The 24335-nt window shown below is 48.8% G+C and overlaps 1 protein-coding gene across 3 annotated transcripts in view; it reads right to left on the reverse strand.

Annotated features, from left to right (window-relative positions):
* The window catches only part of PLD1 (phospholipase D1), a 65176-nt gene that overhangs the window by 32299 nt on the left and 8542 nt on the right, over positions 1-24335 (reverse strand). For all 3 annotated transcript variants that reach the window (XM_080410546.1, XM_080410544.1, XM_080410545.1), the window contains 7 exons: positions 12319-12504; positions 11845-11972; positions 11412-11557; positions 10502-10610; positions 8833-8898; positions 2488-2546; positions 1863-1955 (listed from right to left, as the gene is read on the reverse strand). In XM_080410546.1, the coding sequence (XP_080266672.1) occupies positions 1863-1955; positions 2488-2546; positions 8833-8898; positions 10502-10610; positions 11412-11557; positions 11845-11972; positions 12319-12472 (755 nt within the window). In that variant the 5' untranslated portion in view covers positions 12473-12504. The remainder of the gene's footprint in view (positions 1-1862; positions 1956-2487; positions 2547-8832; positions 8899-10501; positions 10611-11411; positions 11558-11844; positions 11973-12318; positions 12505-24335) is intronic.

Genomic DNA, 24335 nt, shown 5'->3' on the forward strand with positions numbered 1-24335 from the left:
GCCTCCTCTGTCCCACACAGGTCTCAGCCACCAGACCTTCGCCTCATTCTTCTGCACGCTCAGAAACACACAAAGCAACAGAAAATACTGCAAAAATCTGTTCATTCTTGTGTCTTTAGTAACAGCCTCAGCTCCTCACCTATTGCCAGATCCCATAATTTTTTCTTTTCTTTCAGGGCGCTGAAAGAGTTATCCCAGCATCACCCCTCATTTGGTGCCAAAATACCTCCCCTCCCTATCTGGCCCATAATTTCACTCCCAAACATCTCACAGGGTACATTTCCAAGCATTTCCCTTTCTGTTTTTCCCCAGGCAGCTCTGCATGCCCAACAAGTCCTGCCCATGCCCATGCTCAGCATCACCCCGCTGTTCTCCTCTGCATCCCTTTCCACAGCCCCCAAGGCCATAACGCACCCAACCTACTATAATAAGTGAAATGAATGCGGCGTGTAGAAAGCCCAATGCCCGCAGCAAAGCTGTTGTGGGAAAAGGCTGCCCACTGCCTGTGCCACGCTTGGGGGGAGCTCTGTCTGCAGTGTGACGTGTCCTAAAATCCTTCACGTAAATTACCCTTGCTGGGAAATATTCCTGTTATTTGCTTATTTATTGATGCATAGGCTGTCAGTACCAGCAGGCTACGGTGGGGCCATCGAAGCTGGATGTACGACTCTCCCCAGTAAAGCTTGAGCTCTGCATAACGCAGGGAAGAGTTAACTAAGGGGTATCAAGAGAAAGACGTTTTTTTAAAATATAGAAGAGAAAAAAAAAAGAATTGGAGACAATTCAATGATTTGACCTGAAAGAAGGTCACATCTTCATCTCCTTGTGCACTCATTATAGAGGTCAGTAAAATTAGATTAAGGAATGTTGGAAAGACTACGAAGAAATAGAACCTTTTCTTCACAAGAATGCAGAAAGATTTTGTTGTCAAACAGAAATTTTTAAGAAAAAACTAATGACAGCCCATTGGCGATGGTAAAATCCAAAGGTGAATAATGTTCAGGGAAGCTCCTACAGACCAAAAAACGTTGCTCTAAGGCAGATATGTACTATTTGAATTTTCAAAACGAAAGATTTGCTTGGGAAGGCCAAGGTCCAGGCAATACCCCTTGTGGTTTTTGGATGCCAGCTGGTAACATCCCCCCCCGCACCCCGTAGCACATGCCTCCTACGCTGAAGCCTCAGGAAACGCTGAGATCTAACACAGAAGGTAAAGGAATGGGGACAGTAGGTTATGTCTGTCTGCAGTGGGAAGGGACAGGGGAACAGGGTGGCTTGTGAAAACTCCCATGAAAACACCAGCATTTAAGTACGTGCAGTAGTAACGAAGAGGTGATGTATTTAATTCCAAGGTTAATTGCACCAAACAGAGCTCCTAACTGCTGCAGGTTAATGCTGCAGATGATTTAATCCATCTCCAAAGCAGTCCAGAAAGTGTTTCAATTAGTTGATTTTCTTTTGAAAAGCATTTTCTTTTCTTTTGAGGGAGCAATACTCAGAAAACTGGGCTGAAATCTGGTCAGGGCCATGTCCCCTCCCGAAGGCATGGAGCCCCGTGGGCACTCCCGCAGCTGGGAAAGCTGGGCACAGACTGGGGGATCATTGCCATTTCTGCAAGCTTGAGGCAGTCAGAAATCCCAGTTTTCCTCTGGAGCAACAGGTCCCTTCTATGAACTCCAAAGCAGATGATAAAAACCCCAGCATCCTCCCCACAGGGAGGGGATGGACCTGAAAATCCATGGCTTTTGCAAAAAAGCAAGAATCTACCTCCTAGACTTTTTGGGAGACTGAGACAAAGGAGGGGGTTTGTATGTATGCCCAGGGGGCACGCAGCATCCCACCCCATCCCGTCCCAGCAGTACCTTTTGGACCATCGGTAGCACATCCTTCCTTGGCCGCAGCAGTTCAGGCCAGGTATGCGGTGCCCCCCGGAGCGCTTCATGATGAGCCCTTCTCTGCAAGGACAGAAACACCGTCAGGACTGGTGACATGGCTCACCTGGAGGTGGGGGGCTCTCAGGTGGAGGGTGTTTGCTGAACCCCCCAGACCCTGTGCCCAGGGACGGCTCCTGGTGCCTCCAGCCATGCCCGAGCAGCCTCTGTGCCATGCCCTGAAATCTGGAAGAAGGGCAGAACTACCCCTCCGGCAGGAAATCATGCAGATTTAAGAAATGCAGGGCCCTGTTTTATAGCACAAGCAGAAGAACAAGCAGGTCTTGAACCTGACCAAATAGGCTGCAGGGAGGGAAGGGGAGAAACCCTGCGAGCCAGCCCGTGAGCTGCAGCCAGCACCTCGCCCTCAAAACTGTTTCCCAAAGCTGTAGCATTTCTGTCTGAATATTAATCTTCTCTTCTATCTGGATGGTACAACATTGCCCAGTCAGTTAGCTATTGGCGAGAAAAGAAAACTATTAATTTCAACAAAATTTATTCATAAAACCGTGCTCTTGGTGAATTGTAACTCACAAAGACACAGCTCACAACTTACATGCCCTTTGGTCCCAAGTCGTGGATGAACGACAGCTGGCTTACTCCAATGAACTCCATCTGGGGAAAAAGAAAAAGATTCCCCCATCTTTCATACTCTGAAATCCACAAAATACTTTGCTTAATCAAAGTGACTTGTCATAAAGCCAGAACCTACAGAAGATCCTGAGCAAAAGTTACCCACCATCACCTCAGCAGCTTCAAGACAACCAAAAAAAGTAGTTTGGTTGGGGTTTTTTGTTTGTTTATTTTAGATGTGCTTTGGAGAACACACTTCAGGCAACCAGGACAATGAAAATCAAATGTGTTTTAGAGACCCACTAGCACAGAATCACAGAATCATTTAGGTTGGAAAAGACCTTTAGAGACCAGGTCCAAGTATTAACGCAGGACCGCCAAGTCCACCACTAAACCATGTCCTTCTCCTGGACCACTGGCTGAAAAAAGGACTCAAGTTTGGTGCTTGGGTGTCTGTGGAACTTGGCTGGCTGGCTGCCTGAACCCTCTCCTTCCTCCAGTGACCCACAAAAAGGCTGGAAAAGGAATAAGCACACATCCCCAGAGCTGGGAGCAACCTATTCCCTTTGAGTCCCTCACCCCATGGGCACACACCACATGGGGGCTCAGCCCCTCAACCCACGAGCATCCTCCAGGACCACTGCAGCAGCAGGTCGCTCTGACTCAGTGCTGTGCACATGCCACTGCCCTGTCTGGCATCGGGAGCCAAAAACCCACAGGAAAGTCACAGTGGAGTAGGAGGAGAGCAAGTTCAAGCACCCTCCATGACTTCTGCAGGTCTGCAAAGAGCTCCACAGCAGGCACGGCCTGGGGAGCGCATGTGCCACACTAGCAGGTCTCCCAGCACATCTCAGATTCAAGCAACCTGCCGCTTCGTGCCTCCTCCTGCTTCGGCAGAGCGCAAAGGAACGTAATGACAAGCAAAGCTACAGCGCGATTACATTCTCCTCTAAAAATAGGACACCAGGCAATTTCAGCCGAGCAGGCTTTTCCTGGCTGTACAGCAGGACATTCCTGACAGTCTGCTGGTTCTTAGCCCTGGGCCCCGCTGGCAGGGAGAGACACCTGCCCCGGGCGTCCCGTGCAGGACAGGGCTTGGGCAGCAGCAGCCCTGTGGAGGAGCTGCCTTGCATGGCAGAGGCTTCTCTGCACCCAGGACTTGGAGTTTATCATCACATAAAACTGTCTGAGTGCAGGATGAGTGCCGAGGGCAGGAGCTGCTCCCCGCTTTGGCCGGGCAGCAAGCCGGGGAGAACCCTGTAACCACATGTTTTGGCAACGAAGCTGCTGGGCCAAAGTCCAGGATTTATCCCGTGCTCCTGACCACAGTGAGGACATCAGACAGCCCCGGGCCAGTTTCAGGCTATGCCCACCCGTTCCCCAGAGCGGCTCAGGTGCTAGCACCCAAGGAAGGGCTCTCCTCCACAGTGGTCACTGTCACCTGCTCTTTGGCAAACTGACCTCAGGGGCCTCATCCACAAAATCCCATTTTGCACAGGAATTACATGGGTAGACCTGTAAGTCTCAAAGATATTTTCAAATACTAAGCGTAATAAAAAGTATCAGTAAATCTGGGGCAAAAGCGTGCCTTGCAGTTACGGTGAGGACGGCTCAGGCTGCCCTCCCAGCACCATCACTTCTGCCCCACAGAAGCTGCAGCAGGGCAGAAGATCCTTCCCCGTCCTCACACTCTGCTGCTCCTGGGACCTTCCCAAACTTCTCACATCAGTAAGGTCACCGAGAAGAACAAAAGGCCTGTTGTTCTCTTCTGAGTAGCCCAAGGACATAAAGTAACCTCTATTCAGCAGAGGCAAATTTAATGCCCTCATTTTTGGATGATTTCAGCCCGTTTTCAGAAATCAGCTAGAACACGTTATTCCATGCTTTTACTATCAATCTTGCTATCGCTGTGCTCACCACTCATTCTGGAAAAGCACCAGGCATGACCTATGAACATGCAGTGACACCTGGAGTGGGATGGGGGACATCTGAAAACCCAGCGTATCCTGCAAGCTCTTATCAGCCATCTCAAGTGAAGTCTCAGGCCAGTTCTTTGCCCTGGCTCCCATTTTCATGTCTTCAGAAAACGGCTGGCAGACCCCACCAGCCGAATCAGAAACCCAGACATCTCTCTCACAGCAGGCACACACAAAAAATGCATATATGAGTATCAAAACCCTTTGAAAATGTTGGCTGTGACCAGAAAGCTGGAAGCAATTTGAGAAGCACTGCATGCAGAGAAATAATTGTCCTCGAAGAAGCAAAAAGGAGGAAAAATTACTTGCAGAAACAGAATTACTAATACATAAATGGAAGACTGTCTGGCAGCATCGCCACCTGCTCTTCAGCCAAGGAGTCTTTGAAATGGCAAAGATGGTGACAGGAGCCCATCCAACACGTTGATCAAGCAGTGCCAATTAAAAGCACTGGTTTGTAAAAAAAAAAAAAAAAAACCACGCATAAATAAATTCCATCAGTTAGAAGGAAAATTCCTTAGTGCAATGGAAAACATCTGATCGAATGATTGGTTATTATTATTATTGCTGCATTAGCTATTTTTACCATTACACTGCCTTTCATCCGAGGTGCTCGTCACTCACAGACAAACCAGGAGGGGAAGGCAGAGCAGCGAGACGCTTTCATCTCCCTCACATCGGAATTCCTGCATGGCCCAGCTGCCTCGCCGGGGAGCTGGCACCCCGCTCTGGTTTCAGAGTGATCCACAGCCGAATATTTTAAGTATGAGATACAGGCTTAGAGAATGCAGTTTCAATGACATTGTTGTAGCAATTAAAAAAAAAAACACAACAAAAACACAACAAAACAGCACCCAGACGGGAGCGATCAGCTGCAGAAAGACAAGCTATGAGGTGGAGAGCCAGCTGCAAGGTGCACGAGCCACGGTTTTAAACTGCCCCGTTCTGCCAGCAATGTCGAGCACATGTGATTTATGTAAGCAAAAATGTCACAGAGCATCTGCATTTCAGAAAGAATTCAGCAGCTCCTCACTACGTTTTCATTTCAACTTTTGTTTTTAATTTAGTGGGTTAAAAACCCATACAGAGTTGATTAGCAGCTATGCCTGGCAATAAAATGAAATTACACCACCCTTCAGAATAATATTGTTCAGCTAAAGATGCCAGTTACTTCTCACACAAAAAACCCTGGCTTAATCTAAACCCAAATTTTAAAAATTAAATATGCTGAAGTTCAAGTGCAAGAACTAAAAATACCATAGGGTTGGACAGGGACCTTTGCCATGGTCTGCAGATCCAAGTGCCATATCAGAGGCAGAACAGCAGCTACTCTCACATACCCCAGCTGTTCTTACATTGTTCTGCTTTCACCTACGATGAGGTTTTTAGACTCGCTCACTAAAGTTCATGCAAAATGTTACAGACACAGACACCCTGCTTCAACCAAATCTAATTTCTTATTTTGCTTAGGCATCTTTCAACTATTGCAGCTCATAAAAAAAAAAATGATGCAAAGGTCCAATTAATAATTTTTTTATGTGGAATAAGATAAAAACCACAGGCCCTGTTTCTGATGGTTTTGGGCTATATTCCCCAATTTCCATTTCCCAGAACAAAAGCGTGGACAATTAACACACTGAGATTCCCACAACGTTCATTTAAACATTAATTGTCTTGAAGCACTTCAGCCCAGAAGTACTATAAAAAGGTTTTGGAAGGGACTAGAAGACATGAGATTTAATCATAAGTCACATAGCCAAAAGAAAAAAAAAAAAAATAATGAAAGGCTATGAAGCCTGATGTCTGGTCACAAAACATGATGCAGCTACCCACCCATTTGTGAACGCCACACAAAATACTCTGCTACAACGAGGGCTGGGAAATTCAGGGAAGTGCGAGAAGGCTGTAAATAGAAATTTCTAAGTCAGAGATACCAGTCAAAGGGCCACTCAGTACACCTCTAAATGATGATGCTTCGGTAGGTTCTATTTCCACAGCCTGCAGAAGTGTCACCTAGAAAGGCTAGAGGGTGTACAACCTCCACAGTGCCACGTGGTCACCATGGACCTGATCCTCCCCCCGCTGGGAGCTTCAGGTCTACAAAACCACTACAAGCTCGACTTGCAGGCTCGACTCTCCCCATGCACAGCACCTGCTCCAGACAGCGTACAAAGCGGGGATCCTCTCACTGACAAATAATAAATTAGCCACAAATGCAAAATAAAAGAAGTAAAAAAGTGAATTGAATTGTGCAGGTCAGATGTAAAACCACCTCCAAGGAGATGTGATTGACCTGAGCAGGCTCTGCACGAGGACCAAGGATTACACATCAGGCAGGTTGCAGCTTGCCACTGCAACTCGACGTCTGACTTCACAAAGAATTTAGGATTTTAAAACGCACCTCGGTGTGCAGACTTGATGAGAGGAACACACAGGAGTCACAACGTGCCCGAGATAAAGCATTTTTCAGCGTCCAGGCAAAAGACTTCCCAACCACGGGAAGAGCAAAGCCTTCCTTTTGTTCCAAGGAGGACAAACAGTTCCAAGGAAAATGCCAGAAATCCTCATTCAGATTTTACTGAGAGAATGGTGGGGGTTGTTTTGGTGTGTCTTTTTTTTTTTTTTTTAAGGGAACATTTTTCTCCCAGTGCTTTCTTCCAGCATCACCTGCAGGACCCACTGCACTTCGCAGTGCCACCACCACTGGCGGCACTGAAGCCTCACTGAACGCTTCACTGCGGCCAAATCCAGTGAAAGCCAACAATGAACTGAGAATTTATGTGCAAAGTGACATCTGGCTCCGGGGGCTGGGGACAGAAGGGCGATTCAGCACAGGAGGAGGGGAGCACCCCACAGCTGCCCGGGCAAGGCAGGACCGCTCATCGCCTCGCCGGCCCCCACTGCAGCAACCTGCCTCGAATCACAGCCTGGGCAAAAGATCACCCACGGTCTTACAGGAGCAGAAATCCTCCAAAATATTTGGAAAAAAAAGCCACGCCTGCCTAAGAGTGACAAGACAGATCTGCACTGTAAAATCACTCTCCCCCGCTCCGCATATGCTACTGATCAGAATTGCCAAGTTATCCCAGTCTTGCCTTCGGAACAAAAGATGGCTGTTTGCCGCACGCAGGCTGACGCGGCTCGGCTGCGTTGGACTTGGCTCCACAGCCTGTCCCTACAAGCAGCACTCCGCAAGGAACACAGCTCCTTCAGCCCCAGTCCGAAGACTTCTTGGAACCCACAGCGATGGCCAGCCCTGGCTGAGCACTTTGTCCCTTATAACGCTCAACACACTGAGCTCTGCAGCGTGCACGCACAGTTTGGGGGCACCACATCCAGTTAGGAGCTGCCCAACATCTCTACACAACTGGCATCCCTCAAAAAAGCAGGATACCTACCCAAGCAAGACAACAAAAGTCAAAAAGAAGAACTGGCTGCTACAGACACCCTATGTTCAGGCTATATTTCTGGCTTGTTTGAAACCCAAGTGCTCCCAGTTCGCACCCCTTGCTCAGAAATGTCACTGAGCTCTGCAGCTACTCGGTGTGTGCCTCAGGTTTTGCTGGTAATACAAAAGATGGAGTTACACAGCCACTGTGCAGCCAAGAATAGGGGAAATAAATTACCATGTTAGATGTTACAGCTGTGGCTGACAGGTGAGGACTACTGGTGAAACATCTGAGGATGGCTTTCAGAGGAACTATTTTTGCTTAAAATAGGCCTGAGGTTGGATTTGACATCTCCCCTCATTTCAAGAAGATTATTGACTCGGGGAAATAAGCCAACTACCGTCTCCCTTTGGAAGTGACGAAATACCTGCAGAGGTGAATGGGTATCGCTCATACAAAGTCAATATCAGTGATACCCAGTGAAACCGCACAGGAACCTGAGATGTATCTGCACCCTGGACCATACAAAAAGCCCAGACTGAAGGAGCGATTACACGTATGGCTTGGACTCCAATTGTTTAAGTATTTAAAACTTCCACTTATCATCTTAAACACTCCCCAGATTTACAGGGAAACTCACTACATCATGCATGTACAATCAGCTTTCTGGGCTGGACTGTCCTGAGGAGGTTAGCACTGTGTTATAGCAGTGATACATGTGTGTTATATACCACAGTGATATATCACTGTTATGTTAGTGATATTTACGTGACCTGTAAGACCGAGCCATTCACTCTCTTCCTTTGGTTTTACTCGCATTACATCCATGTTGGAGAAATCGGCTAAGACAAAACGCTTGCAAAATGGCTGTGAAGTTTTCTTACATAAGTTGCACGTCTTCTACCAATGAATTCAACATTCGTTAAATTCTTTAAGAGTTTAAGCAAACTGATTTCTACTTACTGTTCCATGGTAGTTCCTGTACATCGGCATTTTTAGAATCTTTGTCAAGTAGTCTTCCAGCTGTTTCTACAATTAAAACATTGAAACTTTAAGGTAAGATGCGGCAATTTTCAAGGAAAAAAACCCACAATCCAACTGTCTGGCATTAGGAAGCAATCAAGAAATCAGACAGGCTTTTCAGCCTGAATGGAAAGATAAAACATTATTATGTGCTCATGGAAGATTATAGCTCAGCAGCATCAACAATTTGATCACAGGTTCTTTACTGTTCACAGACCCGTGTTTGTACCTTCTACCAGCAGAGCTGTTCCTTGGCACTGCTGCTTTAGAGGTCAACTTTCTTGGCCGAGCCCAGATTTCAGAACAATTTTAAATACAAAATGCGTCCCCCCTGTTTCTGACCCACATGAATTAGCTTCATGAGAAAACATAGCCTCAGATAAAACCGGGAGAGCCTATTTAACTAAAACACCAGGTCCATGGGGCGAGGAGCACAGTGACCACGCTGCCCTGTCCCAAAGCCACGGAGAGGGCAGTGGCCAGGCCACCACTCACTGGAGAGCCTGTGCGTCCCCCAGCCAGGAGGGGAGAAGAGAAGAAACCGGGAGAGGAGAGATAATCCCTTCCCATCCTCACGGTAACCGGACAAAGAAGAGATTAGGCAGTTTGGGCATGGGAAACTGGGCAGAGTCCTGCAAGACGCAAAGAAAACAGAAAAATGCCATGGGGACCTTCATCCTTCTCAGCGCCAGTGTCCCAGCACCGAGCTCCCCAGCTGGGCAGCAGGGATACGCATCCCCATGGTGAAAGCTGTGGGATTCCCACAGAGAAATCAAGGCGGGGATGGGGAAAAGGATCTAGAAAACAGTTTTCTTCCTCTTTTAAATGAACATCTCTCTCCTGAAACTTCCCACACAGCAGTAAAGCCGTGCACAGCAGGGAGGGTCATCTGCACCGCAGCCATGAGACACAGCCCTTTGGGCCTTAGGCAGAAAAAGGATGGTAAGCACAGGGTGAACAAACGTGAGGGGTTACAGAGGTTTTTGGGGTTTTTTTTGGGCGGTGGTGGTTTTGGTTGGATTTTTTTTGTGTGTTTTTGGGTTTGTTTTTTTTTTCTCACAAATAGCAAAACTGCAATGAAGAGGTAGGAAGACATCCACCCTCTCCACAGAAGGGCCCATCTGTTAACATCTGATGAAGTTACACAGAACACGTGTGCCTCGGCTAAAATTACCCACTTCTGCATCAAGAGCCTGACTGTCATCTCCTCTTTCAGAGGGGGACAGGACTGAATCTCTCAGGTTTTGATGGCTGTGGGGCTGCCTCCATCACACGACTTGGCCCTGTGAGCTGCCTCTGCTACCTTTACATTGGAGCAGGTGGAAGGAGGGGAACCACCACTCTGGGCATCATGGTTTTCCTCCATGGCAGAGGAAAACTTCACCGGTACGAACCCCAGGAGCATCCTCCTCCTCTTGGCTCAGAGGAGAATTTAGCGTTAAAGCTGGACTTGTCAAAGCCCACGTTTGCCAAGCAAAAGACCGTAACGGTAACAAAGCAAGGGCTTTGACAGCGTGTGGCTTTGGAAGCCAACTGCCTGGCATCGCTACGCCCGCCGGACCTCCCCCAGCACATGCCTCTGGCCCCGCGCACCGAGCCAGGCGCTTACCCTTCTGCTGGAGAAGTGCTCCTCCCGCACCGTGCTCTCCGCGGTGTGCGGCAGGCTCGGCATCTGCCTCGGTTCTCCCCGTTTGATGGATTGTCTTCTCACCGTGTGGCTGGAAGGAAAACCAAACCCCTATGTCAAGGCTAAGTGCTGCGAGCATGTGCATGCCTCCATACATAACCCTTCTGCAATGCTTTTAGTTTTCCTATCCAAGCTCTTAAAAACTGAGATGGGTGGGCAGGAAAGAAAGAAAAAAAAAAGCAAGCATGGATTCATTTAAGAAGCCAGTATGCTCCAACTGGCTCACAAATTAAAATACAACAGATAAATATAAGAGTTTGATTTTTGAGGGTCCTTTTTTAACCCTTACAAAGAAAGGGAGCCTAAACCCCTAGTTTTACGGCATCATGTTCCCCCAGCCCTTAAGTCCTCATAATTTCACCTTCCTATGATCATCTCCCCGCATTTCTTCACATCAGGAGGCTCTCGCTGACCCATACCGCTTCTCTTTCCCCTTATGCTTCCAGCCACCTCGAGCACCCACCCCATGCCAGGGACCCCCGTACCGCCCACACCCAGCCCGTGTCTGCAGAAAGCCACAGTGCACCAACAATTTTTACGACATTAACTCTTCCCCAAATTCAAGGCAAATTCAACTCAAGAGCTGATGACCTGGGACCCACATGCTCTCTGCGTCAGCAGAGGGATGCTTGCGCCACTTAGGCTACAGCTGCTAACTACGTAGAGATTAAATATTTTTATTATAGCTGCTAAATATTTGTAGAGGCTAAATTCTCCTGCCCTCTCCTCCTTACAGCAAGGTAAATGGGATGAGTGAAGCCAAACTGATGTGCTATTAAAAGAAGACCTCATCTTCCCAAAGCCCACGGCGTCTGCAGGGCTGAGCACTCACCTCCTGGTGGGGATAGGGATGCGCACGAAGGCTTTGTACCTCAGCAGCTCCCTGTGCAACTCCTGGAAGTGCTTGAACTTCCTTTTCACCTGCCAGGTGAACTCTCCATGGGTCAGCTCGATGGTGTAAACGTTGGGGCTTGGTACCTGCAGAGGAGAACACCACAAGGCATGCGGCTTTGCAACAGTCATTTTCTCGCAGCTGCTCACCTAAAGGGCCCTCATTCAGTTTTACTTGAGGATCATTCTGTCTCACAATTTCTCGTTCTGCTTTATCAGGTTTCATAGACAGGTAACCTTCTCTCTTGGGTGTTTTCTGGGACACAGGCATTCCTGCTTCTGCAGCCCACGAACAAGCACCCGCAGAATTAACCCACAAAAAGCATTTTAATACAGTTGTACAGAAATTAAACAAAATTTCTGGAAGTTCTGACCTTCTTTGTGGAAGTAAAGCGTTCCACTTCCAACACACGCACTCGAACAGGACATCCCGTGAGGTACGTCTGCGTGGCCGGCTCTTTGAACGGATGGGTGTGATAGATGGCAGAGAAAGGAATGCACACTGGAAGGACCACAAACCCCATTAGTTCAACAGCCTCGTAACAGCCAACGAGGTCATGAAAGCCAGCAGACAGCTGCAATACTTTAACATGGGAGCATTTACACGGCAGCATTAATTCCACTAAAATATACCAGGTTTTATTTAAGAGAGCTTGGAGATAAACTTTCACAGAAGGGAGGCGACTTGAAGAATTCAAGCGCTGAGAGTAATGCCTCCTGGCCCTAAATAAACCAGGATCAACAGCAGGGCTCGGTGAAACCGCTGAGGTTGTACCCTACCTGTCAGCAGGTTATAGGTTATTAAATCCAGGCAGGACAGAGGTGAGAACGTACAGCTGCCAACTCACCAGTGCCTTTTGGGTCATTTAGCACCTCTGCATCGACCTCCTCCCCCTCGAGGTGGAGCTCCCTGGTGTCCAGGCTCTCGATGATGTTGCTCATGTCTGCAGCGATCTTCTTCAGCGTCAATGTAGCTGCATGGCTTTCATCTCTCAGTGACATCTCAGGGACCTGTGCACCAGAGCCACGGGGCACTGGGGAGGAAGGAGGAGCAGAGCTGTCATCACTCCCTCTGCGACACCTGACACTGGTCTGGGTTGGAAGGGACCTTAAAGATCACCGAGTTCCAACCCCCTGCCCCGGGCAGGGCCACCTCCCCCCAGCCCAGGTTGCCCCCAGCCCCGTCCAGCCTGGCCTTGAGCCCTGCCAGGGACGGGGCACCCACAGCTGCTCTGGGCAGCCTGGGCCAGCGCCTCCCACCCTCATTTCTCCCTAATATCCAATCTAAACCTACCCTCTTCCAGCTTAAAGCCATCACCCCTTGTCCTGTCGCTACATGCCCTTGTAGAGAGCCCTTCTCCAGCTCTCTTGCTGGCCCCTTTAGGTACTGGAAGGCTGCTATAAGAGCCTTCTCTTCCCCAGGCTGAACCACCCCAACTCTCTCAGCTTGTCTTCACAGGAGAGGTGCTCCAGCCCTCTGAGTATCTTTGTGGCACCCAACCATCCCCACCTCGCACACCCGATGCAAAATGCCCAGCCCTGCAGCTACAGAAAACCACTGCCCAGGGCAGCTGGAGCAGTGACAGCGCACAGGTAGCTTCAGGCCAAAAGGGAAAACTTCCCCAGTGCCAGTGACCACAGGACTCGTACACTCGGGTTGTACGTTAGAAGGGAAAACACACAGTATTTCACTTTCCAGCTACAAAAACCTGCAGGGGGTTGGTTGTGGCTTAGGAACGCCTTCATTTCAAAGGGAAAGCAAGGAACTTACTGCATCAACTTGCTTGATCATCTCAGCTAGCTCTGTAATAACGGCGATGCATCAGAAAAAGTATAAATTATTAATGTCCAGCCAAATCCTAGGCTTAAACCACATGACACCGCGTTTCCCAGGTTAGGCTGCACTGAGGAAAAACTCACTCAGAAAATCAGGAGAGGTTCTGTTAAGTGTTCTTCCTTTCATTGAACTAGTGACATCAACTCCTGGCATTGATTTCCTCCATTTCTGTGCACCTTATACAACTGCCCGTGGCATCCGCACGTCTTGTGCTCTCCCACAGCTCCATCCTTTCAGCAGGCTCAACAGTTACTGCCACGAGGGCTCCTGTCCGGGGAGCACAGCAGGGGCAGGGGCACCCCAGTGCCCGCAGAAAGCCTGGGAGCAACAGCAGTGGGCACCACAGCGTGTCTTTATGCTCACACACACACACACACACACCCCCCAACAGCCCCACACCGAGCTCACACCTCTTGCACAGCCCAGGGGGCTGGAGGGGACCAGCCCACCAGCCCTGGTGACAGGGGTAGTGGGGAGGCTGTTGCCTGGCCAGGGCCGTCAGGCAGTGCCTCTTGGCAATGTCAGGCACCGACAAATACAGCACTTCCCATCTTCACCCCACCCATCTGCGCCAGGAGCCTGAATCAGGGCAAAAACAGGGAAGGAAGAAGAAAAAAAAAAATATAGGGGGAAAAAAAATAATAATAAAAAAATCAAGATACAAAGCACATCCACTAACACCAGTGCAAGCTTTCAGTGCTTGCATGCGTATTTGCAAAGCTTCTTCCTCCTCCTCCTCCAGGCTCTGCAACAGCCATGGGGCTGTGGACCCACGCTGGTCCCTGCATGCAGCCAAGCTCCAGCTCCTGGGCATCTCTGTGACAAAAAGTCCCTTCAGTCTTTGCTCTGCTCTGCAATAAATGTCACAGCTCGACAGCTACACTGAAAAAATATGGATGGGACAAACTGGCAACATTTTACAGAAGCCAGTACAAGGATGCTCATTTATACTTGTGGAAGCTCTTGCACTGTGAGACAGAAAGATCTATAAAAAAAAAAAAAAAAAAAAAGAAAAAAAAAAGAGAGAGAAGTGTGACGTTTCTGATGTTAAATTCTGCAAAGAACACTGCGCAATTATTCTTGAGTGAGCTCCACAGAAAGAACTGGATATGCTGTAATTTGGAAATCATTTAACATTTTATAATTCATGTGTTTAGCTGCTTTTGAAAGAACATTCTTTATTATCGTTTGCTCTTGAAACAAGTATGTAATTTTATAGTATGTAAGACTCATATCATGTAAGCTGAAAAACATGTTAAAATCAGTTGCCTTCAGAAAAAAAAAAATCCACTTGCACACAGACCTGAATTAAGAAAAACTGGGTCAATCTCTTCTTTTATACCAAAGTAAATGCTGAATCAAGAGCCTCATCTTGAGAGCGAGTGCTCAAGGGTCTTGGAGCTCTGCCACTCTCCGCTGGTGGCTGGGAATGCCACCGCAGCCCAGGCAGCTTTAGGACCAGACTGGGGGCTCACTGGGACCAGCACTGCAAGAGACCCGCCCGAGTAATCTAACTGCAAAGCCACACACGAGTCCACCTCACCAGGAGTTTGCAGCAACCCTGACAGACAGGCACACTGGACCACCAACCCAGTGCTGTCACCCACTGCCCTGCCCCATCACACAGCCTCCCTGCAGCAGGAACTGGGCACCAGCACTGCCCACACCTCCCTCCCCATGGCTCGACGGAAAGCCAGTTCTCATCCACAGAAGCTTTACACCTTACCTGCTCCCAACACTACACTGCAGGGGGCTTTAATGATTCAGAGAGCTTAAGGTACAGTTTTTATTTTCTTCTAGCAGTGAAGTCATTCCACCAGATATAGACTGGCTTTGGATGTTTGTTTTTCTCCCTAGAAAGCAGACATACAGAAATAGCATTCCCAGGAGGGAGGCCGTGCTATCGGGTTTTCCCAAATAGCCCGGGGGGTGGCAGGGGGAGCCCAGAGCTGCCCTACACCGGACAGCATCGCTTCCCCACTCTGCACCGACGCATACAATAAAATCCTATTTTATCTCCCGCTCAGTACTCCATGCAAGGAATTTTTTTTTGCCATCTCTAGCTGGAAACAAAGCAGCATCTTGCTTTGTATCTCTTCTGTCTGTATTCACATTTAGAAGCAAAACACAGTTTGGGGATGGGGTTTATTTTTTGGTGGTTTTTTTTTTGTGTGTGTGTGGGGGGGGGGGGCTTGGTTTTGTTTTGTTTGTTTTTTAAAGTCTGAAGAGATGCTCTTGCTTCATGGAAAGTTAATGCACTTTCCAAAAGAAAAGGTTTTCATGGCCAAAGAGAAAACAAGACCAAACACACTTTGCACATGCCGTGCCAGCAATCACACTTGAAGGAAACCAGCAGACAAATACCACACGGCCAGGGCTGGAGGAAGGGCACGTGGGCAGGAGCCAACACAGACAGGACGTGCATCCTCCCGCCTCCTCCCTGCCCGCCGTGCCAGGTACGGCTGGGCTCCTCGTGTCAAACTATTTGACACAGTCAGTTAATGGATAAACAATTAACCAGTGTGTGCCACGATTATTTGCTAAGGACCACAGCAGAGCTGCATAACTCAGGATTGATTTTTTTTTTTTTTAAAGCTAAAGCAGTTTTCACAGCTGGCACAGATACGTCCTGGGATAAAGCAGAGTCCAGACACAGTTGGACCCGAGTCAGTCCCAGCAGCAAGACTCTCTCTGTCAAGATTATAGCCAGATTATGGGCTCAAGAGGGAGAATGTGACTTGCCTACAGCCCTGCCAGAAGCCCCAGGAACCCGGGCAGCGGCTGAGCTCCCCGTCACAGCTGGCTGCTGCCGAGCCGAAGCGCACCAGGCGAACCCAGCCCTGGGCAGGGAGGGCAGCACAGGGGTCAGCTGGAAAGACAGGACATACCACGTCCTGCTAAAAGCTTCTGCAAATTGCTTTATACGGCTCTGCTCGGTAAAAACTATTTAACCTCTTGGCCAGAGTTTCCATGCGGATGCTCTTGGCATTCCCATAGGCAGGCTGAGGAATGCGCCCGGGTTAATCTGCAACAGGCTGGGTGCAAGGCTGGGTGCGAGCACGCGCCAAGCGCGGCTGGCCGTGATTCAGCTGCGAAATAGATGGGCTGCACTGGGGAGGCCCTGTCCGTCCAGTGCCACTCGCTGCTCGCGCTAATGATGGACTTAGAACACTCGCGGATATTGTCAGCTTTGGAGGCTGCAATTATGTGAAGGACAGAGACTTCGAGTGATACTGGCAAATTGTAGGAGGGTGTAAATAATAGGATGAGATTTGTTGGAAACAAATGTTACATTTCAGTATTTGGCTGTTGCCATCCAGGATGGAAAATAAGCAGCAGTTTGTTATCAAAAAAAAGTTATAAAAAAAAAAAAAAAGAGCCCAGGGTTCCAGCAGGTCAAGATTCAGGAATCCAAACAACGGCAAAAAACTGTGCCAAGGTGTACAAACGGGGCTACTGCCTGCAAGCCAAAAAGGAAGATAGGGAACAAAAAACGGGAAGATTCAGATCTGAAGCACTTGACCCATAACAACAGTGCTCAGGACTAAGAGAAGGAAGACACCTGTACGAAACATGACAGCTGCCTGCAAGCCTGGAGGAGGCTGCTGCGAGCAGGACTGGTGGGAAAATTGCTCCCAATTGCAGGTGTCCAGGAGAGACCAGGGAGAAAAGCCATGTCTCATGGCAAAGACACGGGACTGTCCGAGGAGAGGGTTGTGAGTCCCCAAGGCTGGAGGTCTCATGGACCTCCCTGGGGCAAGGAAGGGGGAACAGCCCCCCAGCTCGCTCTGGAGACCCCCGGCACCCACATACCTGAACCTGCCTCCCAGGAGCTGGCACGGTGACCTGCTCCACCATTATCCGGCTCCTCAGAGCCTGCCTGTGCAGAAGCAGCAAGGAGGAAAAAACAATGAAAAAAATTCAGCAGGAAAGAAAAACTTTGGAAAGCATGAACAAACATGGGAAAAGAGAAATAGTAAAAAACAGAGGGAAAAACAACATACTAAAAAACCTGTAAAACACCACTGACCCCACCTCCGCCCAGCCCAGACTGCAGACTAATTATTTCCTCTTCCAAGCACAACTTAAACTCCCTGCCTCCCTTTGCCCAACTGTCCCCACAGCACGTGGGCCCCAAACCTCTCGAACCACTGACATATGTACATTGGAAACAGTGACTGCACCAAGAATTAAGACTGCAAGTACAGGAAAAATTACTATTAAAAAATTAGCTATATTAATCCCTGAGCACTTGTGAATGTATTGCAAACCTCCATCCTGCAGTTTTGCAAGCCCAGTATCTATTTTTCTTATCTGCTGTTTTGGTTCTGCTTAAATCCCAAATTATCCCTTGGGGGATCATATGACAATCTCAGCCTCTGCTAAAGGAACAGTGTTTTTCTACTTGTTGCATAGCACAACAAAACCCCAGCTTTAGAAACATTGAAACTGGAAGACAGAAAATGCATATTTCAGTAAATATTCATGAACAGTTCTGTGTTTTGAAGACATTCGAGTCCTGATGTGAAAATGTATGCAGATGGTAATAGCACAGACTACCTAAAATTCAGTCAGCCTAAGTCTATTCTCTTGCAAGTCTCGTGGCAGATTTGCAACATGCTCAGATAATCCCTGCTCCTTGATGAGGTTACAATGCTGACTAGCACCATGCAGAGCTATGAAACTGAGAAAACTTTCATTTGGGAAAGAGAGGAGGAGGGAAGAGAAAATAAATCCAGTAAAAACAGGCATTTCCTGCTAGTGCCTCCCAGGGTTTGATGCTCTACATCAACTCCCATCCCCACGGCGAGTAACACTGTAATCCCTGCAAGTTACCCTCATTCCAGTTCTCATGACATCTCTCCCAGTACAGCAACCTTTTGGCAAGGGCTGTGACAAGTCACCTCTGTTCCCACACTTGGTTTTGTCCCGCAGGCGGCGCGGGCGGTGGGACCCACGCAAGACTCCCTGCCTGCGTGGAGCAAAACCGGCTCAGGCTACAAGAGGTCAATGAGATGGCGTTGTTAAAAAGAAAAAAACAAAACAACCCCCAAACAACTTAAGCCATGAATTTCCTGTCCCCTCCTCCTGCTGCTGCTGCTGCCAGGAGGCTGGGAGCCACACAGGCACCAAGAGCCCAGACGAGACAGACGCCAAAGCAATCCTAGGCACAGCGTCCTCAACAGCTATTTGCGCTGCCTGGTGGTGATGAAGCTTCTCCACGTAAATACTTGCCATTTCATCATGGTTTAGACCTAACATTAGGTTTGGACAACTCCTTCATGGAGAAATACCCTTATCTGACAGGAGCCCTTTTGGAGGAGTTATTTGCATCCCCCCAGAAGAAGCTGGGCTTGTCACCGCCTGAAGATGTACAGCCTGGCACACCTTCCTTCCACAGTCCTTGGCAGATCTCAGACCTCCACCAAGCAGCTGAGAAATGTCCCCCAGGTTTGAGGTCCCTACCAGCACCTGCAGAGTGCTCCATTTTCCAGCTCAGGAAAGCCACATACCCACACAGGGCCAGAGACACACGCTGATTTTATTTTTCAGTATTTTCAGTATACCCTCCCCTGCTACTTGTAGGTAGCACATTAAATTTCCTTTTAATAAAAAGACTGAGGGGTTAAAAAATGCTCAGCAATGACTTAACCCCGCTCTTCAGTTCAGTACATGGAAGCCATTCAACCACACGAACAAGCGGCCAGCATGGCACACGGAGACACCTCCTGAAAATGTGCCCTTCTGGATGCTCATACTACAAGGACAGCACAGAAGGATTAGGTTGTTTTTTTTTTTTTAAAGCAGCAGAACAATCCCCAAATCGGAACCAAGGTATTGCTCCCACCCTGGAAAGATCTGGAGCTGGAATAGAACTGAAATATGAATCCAAATCAGCAATGAACATCATGTTCTGACATCACCCTGACCTAATTTTCTTATCTTTGGCCCAATCCTGATAAAATCAAAGTATTTTAGCACACTGTTTCCAAAACAATTATTCTCACAAAGTTCCTGCATTTAATAGTAATACCTTTAAATGCAGGAACCAATTAGTTCTTCCCACTTTAATGACTGCAGCACAGTTCCCTGGTTCTGCTTTATTGATTTCCACAGTCCTTTCCCTGCGAGGCGTGCTGCCAAGCCACCAGCCTGCCCGATGGAAAAGCTAAGTCATGGGAATCCACACGGCCTGTTTGCAAGAGGGGATGAGAGGCTTCAAGACGGGATTGCCTGGAAATAACAGGTAAATCTACAGGAATCCCTCTGCTGCGCTCTCCGTACTGGGGCAGAGCCACTCTTGTCCCCATACTGGGTTCTGCAGTATCTGTCCCACAGCGTTCGTGCCAGAGAAAAGGCAACAGAAAAATGGGGCAGGTCAAGGGAAACGATGAGGTAAGGCCCTGGTCACCACCGCCGGCAGCGCTGTCGTTACGTGGTGACTAACCCACTGCAGGAGTCAGAAAACCCCTCTGTGCTGCATTTCCCCCACACCCAGGACCAGCCTACGCGTCAGGCGCTTCCCAAGGACTCGTTTTATTTGCTTTGCAGAACAGTAAAGCGTCAACAGGCAGAGATGAGCAGGGGCTGCTGACCTCCCGCTGCAGTGCTGGTTGCTCCCCCAGACGGGGCTCTGCTCCCCCTGCCCGGCGACACAGCCCTCACCCCGGGCTGCCAGGGGAAGCCCATCATTAGGTATTGATCGGTGATTAATGCCAGCCCCTCACACACTTACTCATCACCATGTTTTGGATTTCTCAGGCAAGGACGAGAGCATTTAAGTCCAGCACTCGCACCCTGTGTTCAGCCCCTGGGTCACCGGGAGCCCCCTGCTCTCTGGTGCGGTCATGGGACACAGTCCGCACCCCTAAACCCAGGAGCACTGCACATGACACCCTTGAAACCACGGCAGGGGATGCCCAGAGCCTGCAGCACCTGGTTATTTACCCCCACAGACCAGCCAGCACTGCAGCCACAGATGGGCAAAGGGAACCTGGTGGCAGCACCTTGGGTACCGGCACCATCTTCGCATCCCCAAACCCCACAACAGAAAGAAGCCAAGGGAGTCCTGGGCTGAGGGAAAAGAGAGGCTGGAAAAAGCACTCGCTTCCAAGAGCACAAAAAGTAAGAAGCTCAAAGGATGCAGCACTTCAGAGTGCTGACAGATATGCAGAGCCTGGCGTGAGGCAGAGACCATGAAAGCTTTATATAAAACCCTAAAAGCGAGGAGCTTGCCAGGGCGACAGCATAATGCAAATGTAACCATGTCCGCAATGACCAGCGGTGACAAGGACCACCACGGGGCTCGCGGGACGGTAAGCATTGCTGCTGCTCTTCTACATAGTGGAACATGTCATATAAATACAGGACATATTTTCATGATCTAAACCTATAGATGTCCACGCGGCTGATGCCCTATACATCATCCAATGTTATTCTGGTATCTCCCAGTGCCACGTCTGCTCCAGCAACCACCACCTGCCAAGCCATATTTCCGCAGGGAATTTCGGCAGCTCGGAGCAGCTCGGCATGCTGGAAGGCAGCCCAGCACCTCCATCCCACAGCAGGGTTCGATGGCAGCTGATAAATGCTGACAGATCGGCACAGAGCTGCCGCCAGCCAAGCTAAACCCAGGGAAAGCGCTGCAGCCGGCACTCCGGGTGGGATTTGAGGGACTGCAACAGGATCTCTCAGCCATCGCTCCCCAGACCTGCTCCCAGGGCAGCTGCTCTGCATCAAGGCAGAGAGCACAGGTACATGTCAGGAGGTCACCATCCCCACTCCAGCTGCAGCCCTGCTGCTTATCGCCAAGTTTCCATTAAGTGGGAACGCGAGTTCTCTTTTCTCTTTCTGCTAGTAAAAACCACATGCAAAAGCACATGAAGGTGCCAAGGTGTTAACTTCTTGTTGACTCTTTATGTGACTTGCTCAAAGAAATAAGAAATTGCTGAATGTATCACAGCAACAAGGAGTAGCAGATTGAGATCATTTACTAATGTTTTACTGCTCTACTAAAATGCCACTTCCCTTGCCTTGATTTTTTGGTTGGTGTTTTTTGGTGGGGCTTTTTTTGTTGTTTTAATGGAATTCCTAACATAATTTTCATTAGGAAACCCCCCTCAAATATTTGGCATGAGCAGAAGGCCATGATGGAGCAGGAAGGTAGCACCACAGTGCAGGACTCGCAGCATTCCCATACAAGCAGCAGCCCATTCCAGCTCCGTCCCCTGCCTGGGGGGGGGGTCCAAGGCACAGGCTTATCTCCCAGGACAGCTTCCCTGGGGTACCACCAGCTTAAAGGACAACCACTGCAGGGGTGACCACCACCTAGGTTTTATTGCTGCGTTTGTCCCTCTTAAAAAGAGCCAAGTAGTGCAGGGTGCATGGCTGGGACCCACATGCAGTACCGACGGGTGCTGCACATCTGCACACCTGAGCAGCCCCCAGGTCCACACAGATGTTTGCACGGTGCCATCCCGTGCTGATGCTTCCTGGTGGCATAAATCAATCCTGCCACCACACACACCAAACATAAGCCTCTGCTAAGCTGTTTGCTTACTGCACCCACAGTGCGTCAGGGGTGGACTTTGGTAAACTCAAAGCACAGGACGAACGTCTGGTTCCTGGGAGTGAGAGGAGCTGTGGCACCTTGGGGACACCACACACCTCCAGCTGCCTCAGCAAGGCTATGTTGCAGCTGGGCTGGAGCCACGGGTGAAAGCCCTGTGACACAGGGCAGCCACTTGCATCACCCCAAAACGCTCTGTACCCCTGCCCACAAACCTGGATTTTGCACCTTTCCAAACTGAAGTTCCCTAATAATTTTGTTGTTGCCGTTTTTGAACAATGCATTTAATGTTTCATGTATTCTGGCTAAAACTGCAAAGAAATTTGATGTCTCCATCTTTGTCCAACTTCCACTCTTTAGCCTACCCCTGGAACTGCAGTGCTCAACGGCCTCAGCTCCCAGCATCGAGCTGGGGCACCCAGCACCACATGCCCGCTGTACAACAAGGCATTGTGCCCAGAGGGCCAGCAACAACACATGCTGGAGGGGACAGCTGGGTGCGTGCCTGCTCCTGCGTTGCGTTTCCAAAAGCGGTTGCCGTGGCCACCAGCAAGCATCGACACAGGCAGCCGTCAGAACCTCCAACCACTTCACCAACAGCTTCACCTGGGGATCTAGGGTAATAGTAAGGCCTCCCCGAAACTGCGTTTTCCTTCTCTCTGGCCAGCTAAAACAAACATCTGAGAACATGTAGTTATCAAGACGAAAAGAGTTGGCTTGGGGAAATGCCAAGGTAATTGCAAGAGAAGCTGTGAGCCAAGCTCAGAGGGCAAAGGTGAGGGCATGAAGTCCACAAGCCCTGATGGAGGGCTTCAGGTGCCTTTGCAAACCAGCCTCTCCCAAGGAGACTCCATGGCATCTCCATGTGACCCTCCATGGGATCATAACAGCACTCGGGACACAGGGTACCCAAGGTACTGAAAAGTTAATTTTTCTACCCCTCGAGGCGTTCTGCTCAGTTCTGATAATGAATCAATAATTACAGAAGCTCAGTTCTGGTTTCACAAATAACTCTGGAACAATGGCTGAGGTTTCAGGTTGGTACCTGCCGAACTAAAATCAAACCCAGGCAAATTCAATAGAAAATTGCTCGTTACAAAGAAGTAACTTGCAGAAACAGAATAGCTCCCTTATGTTTCTTGCTTAAACACAACTAAACACCTGCAAATTTATGCAAAATAGCTCATTTACACACATTGACAATACTGACAGCTTTTTTAGAAGAAAATAGATGCTTCTGATATAATTTTCTTTCCTCCTTTCCCATCAAACCGGCACAGAAGCACACTGACGACAGGCAGGGAAAGACGATGCTCATGTCTGAACTCAACTCAAGCTTCAGCTGCCCCCTCATCCCTCTCCCCTACCCATGTACCAGACCTCCACCACCTCACAAGCAATGCAGGCGTCTGGACAAGCCACAGACACCCTGCAGCTCTTCCTCACATTGTGAAAACTCCTGTATGGTATTCGCCACATGTTCCTGGAAGAAATCAGAGCATTGAGGTTACGACTTCACAAGCTTAACCCTCCAGACCTCAGCACAAGATGGGCTGCTGCACACGATGAGCCAAAAATTAAATATTTTTTTCCCCCTCAACTGCCACGATCTTCTGGAGCAGCCGTGCTCAGAAAGGTAGCTGCAGACTGTTTTCTACATGTACAAAAAAAGCTGTTTGGCAGAAGAAAAGCAATAGCTTTGGGAGAGGAAAAAAAACCCCTGAATCGGCTCAGACAGCAGTTCTTATCTCACTGGTTCTTTCTCCCAGGGAACAAAATGGCTCATTTGCCATAATTGCTGCCAAAATTCAGTGGAATCGGGTCTCACCGCAGACTTTTCAAAGCCACAGTGAGTCATCTACTATTCTTTCTTGTTAAGACTTAACACTGGGTGGGACACTTGCAAAAAAAAAAAAAAAAAAAAATCAATTTGCAGGAAACCTGTGTCATGGAAAAATACACTTCAGAACATCTCATGGGGACTACATAAATAGACATTTAGAAAATAAAAGCAATGAGAAACCAAAGCATTTATTTTCAAAAAGGCTATGATGGCTCTCCAAATGGTTCCAGCAGCCCTGCGTGGCAGAGAGAGGACAGCTCAGCTTCCTTGGAGACCCCAGCACCCACGGCTGCACCCAAGAAAACACCGAGCAAGGCCGATTTGCATTCTCCATGAAGAAAAGTCAACTGCATCATGAAACCACATCTTACTTGAACAAAAAAAGAAAATGTAGGCCCAGAATATCCACTTATTTACCTCTTGTGTGGCACATTCAAAGTTTGTTGAAAGAGAGAAAACTTACTCTTTTTTAATTAAAAAAAAAGCTGTGAGGTTGCCTTTAGCCAGGTAGTGGGACACTGTTACAAGGTACTGCCACAGCCACAACACCCGAGGTTACCGAGAGCGTTGGAAATCTGCAACAGAGTACTCGTGCTGGGTTATTTTTCCTGCGGGG

Source organism: Falco punctatus, assembly GCF_963210335.1.
Source record: "Falco punctatus genome assembly, chromosome: 13".
In the NCBI taxonomy this organism is placed as follows: Eukaryota; Metazoa; Chordata; class Aves; order Falconiformes; family Falconidae; genus Falco; species Falco punctatus.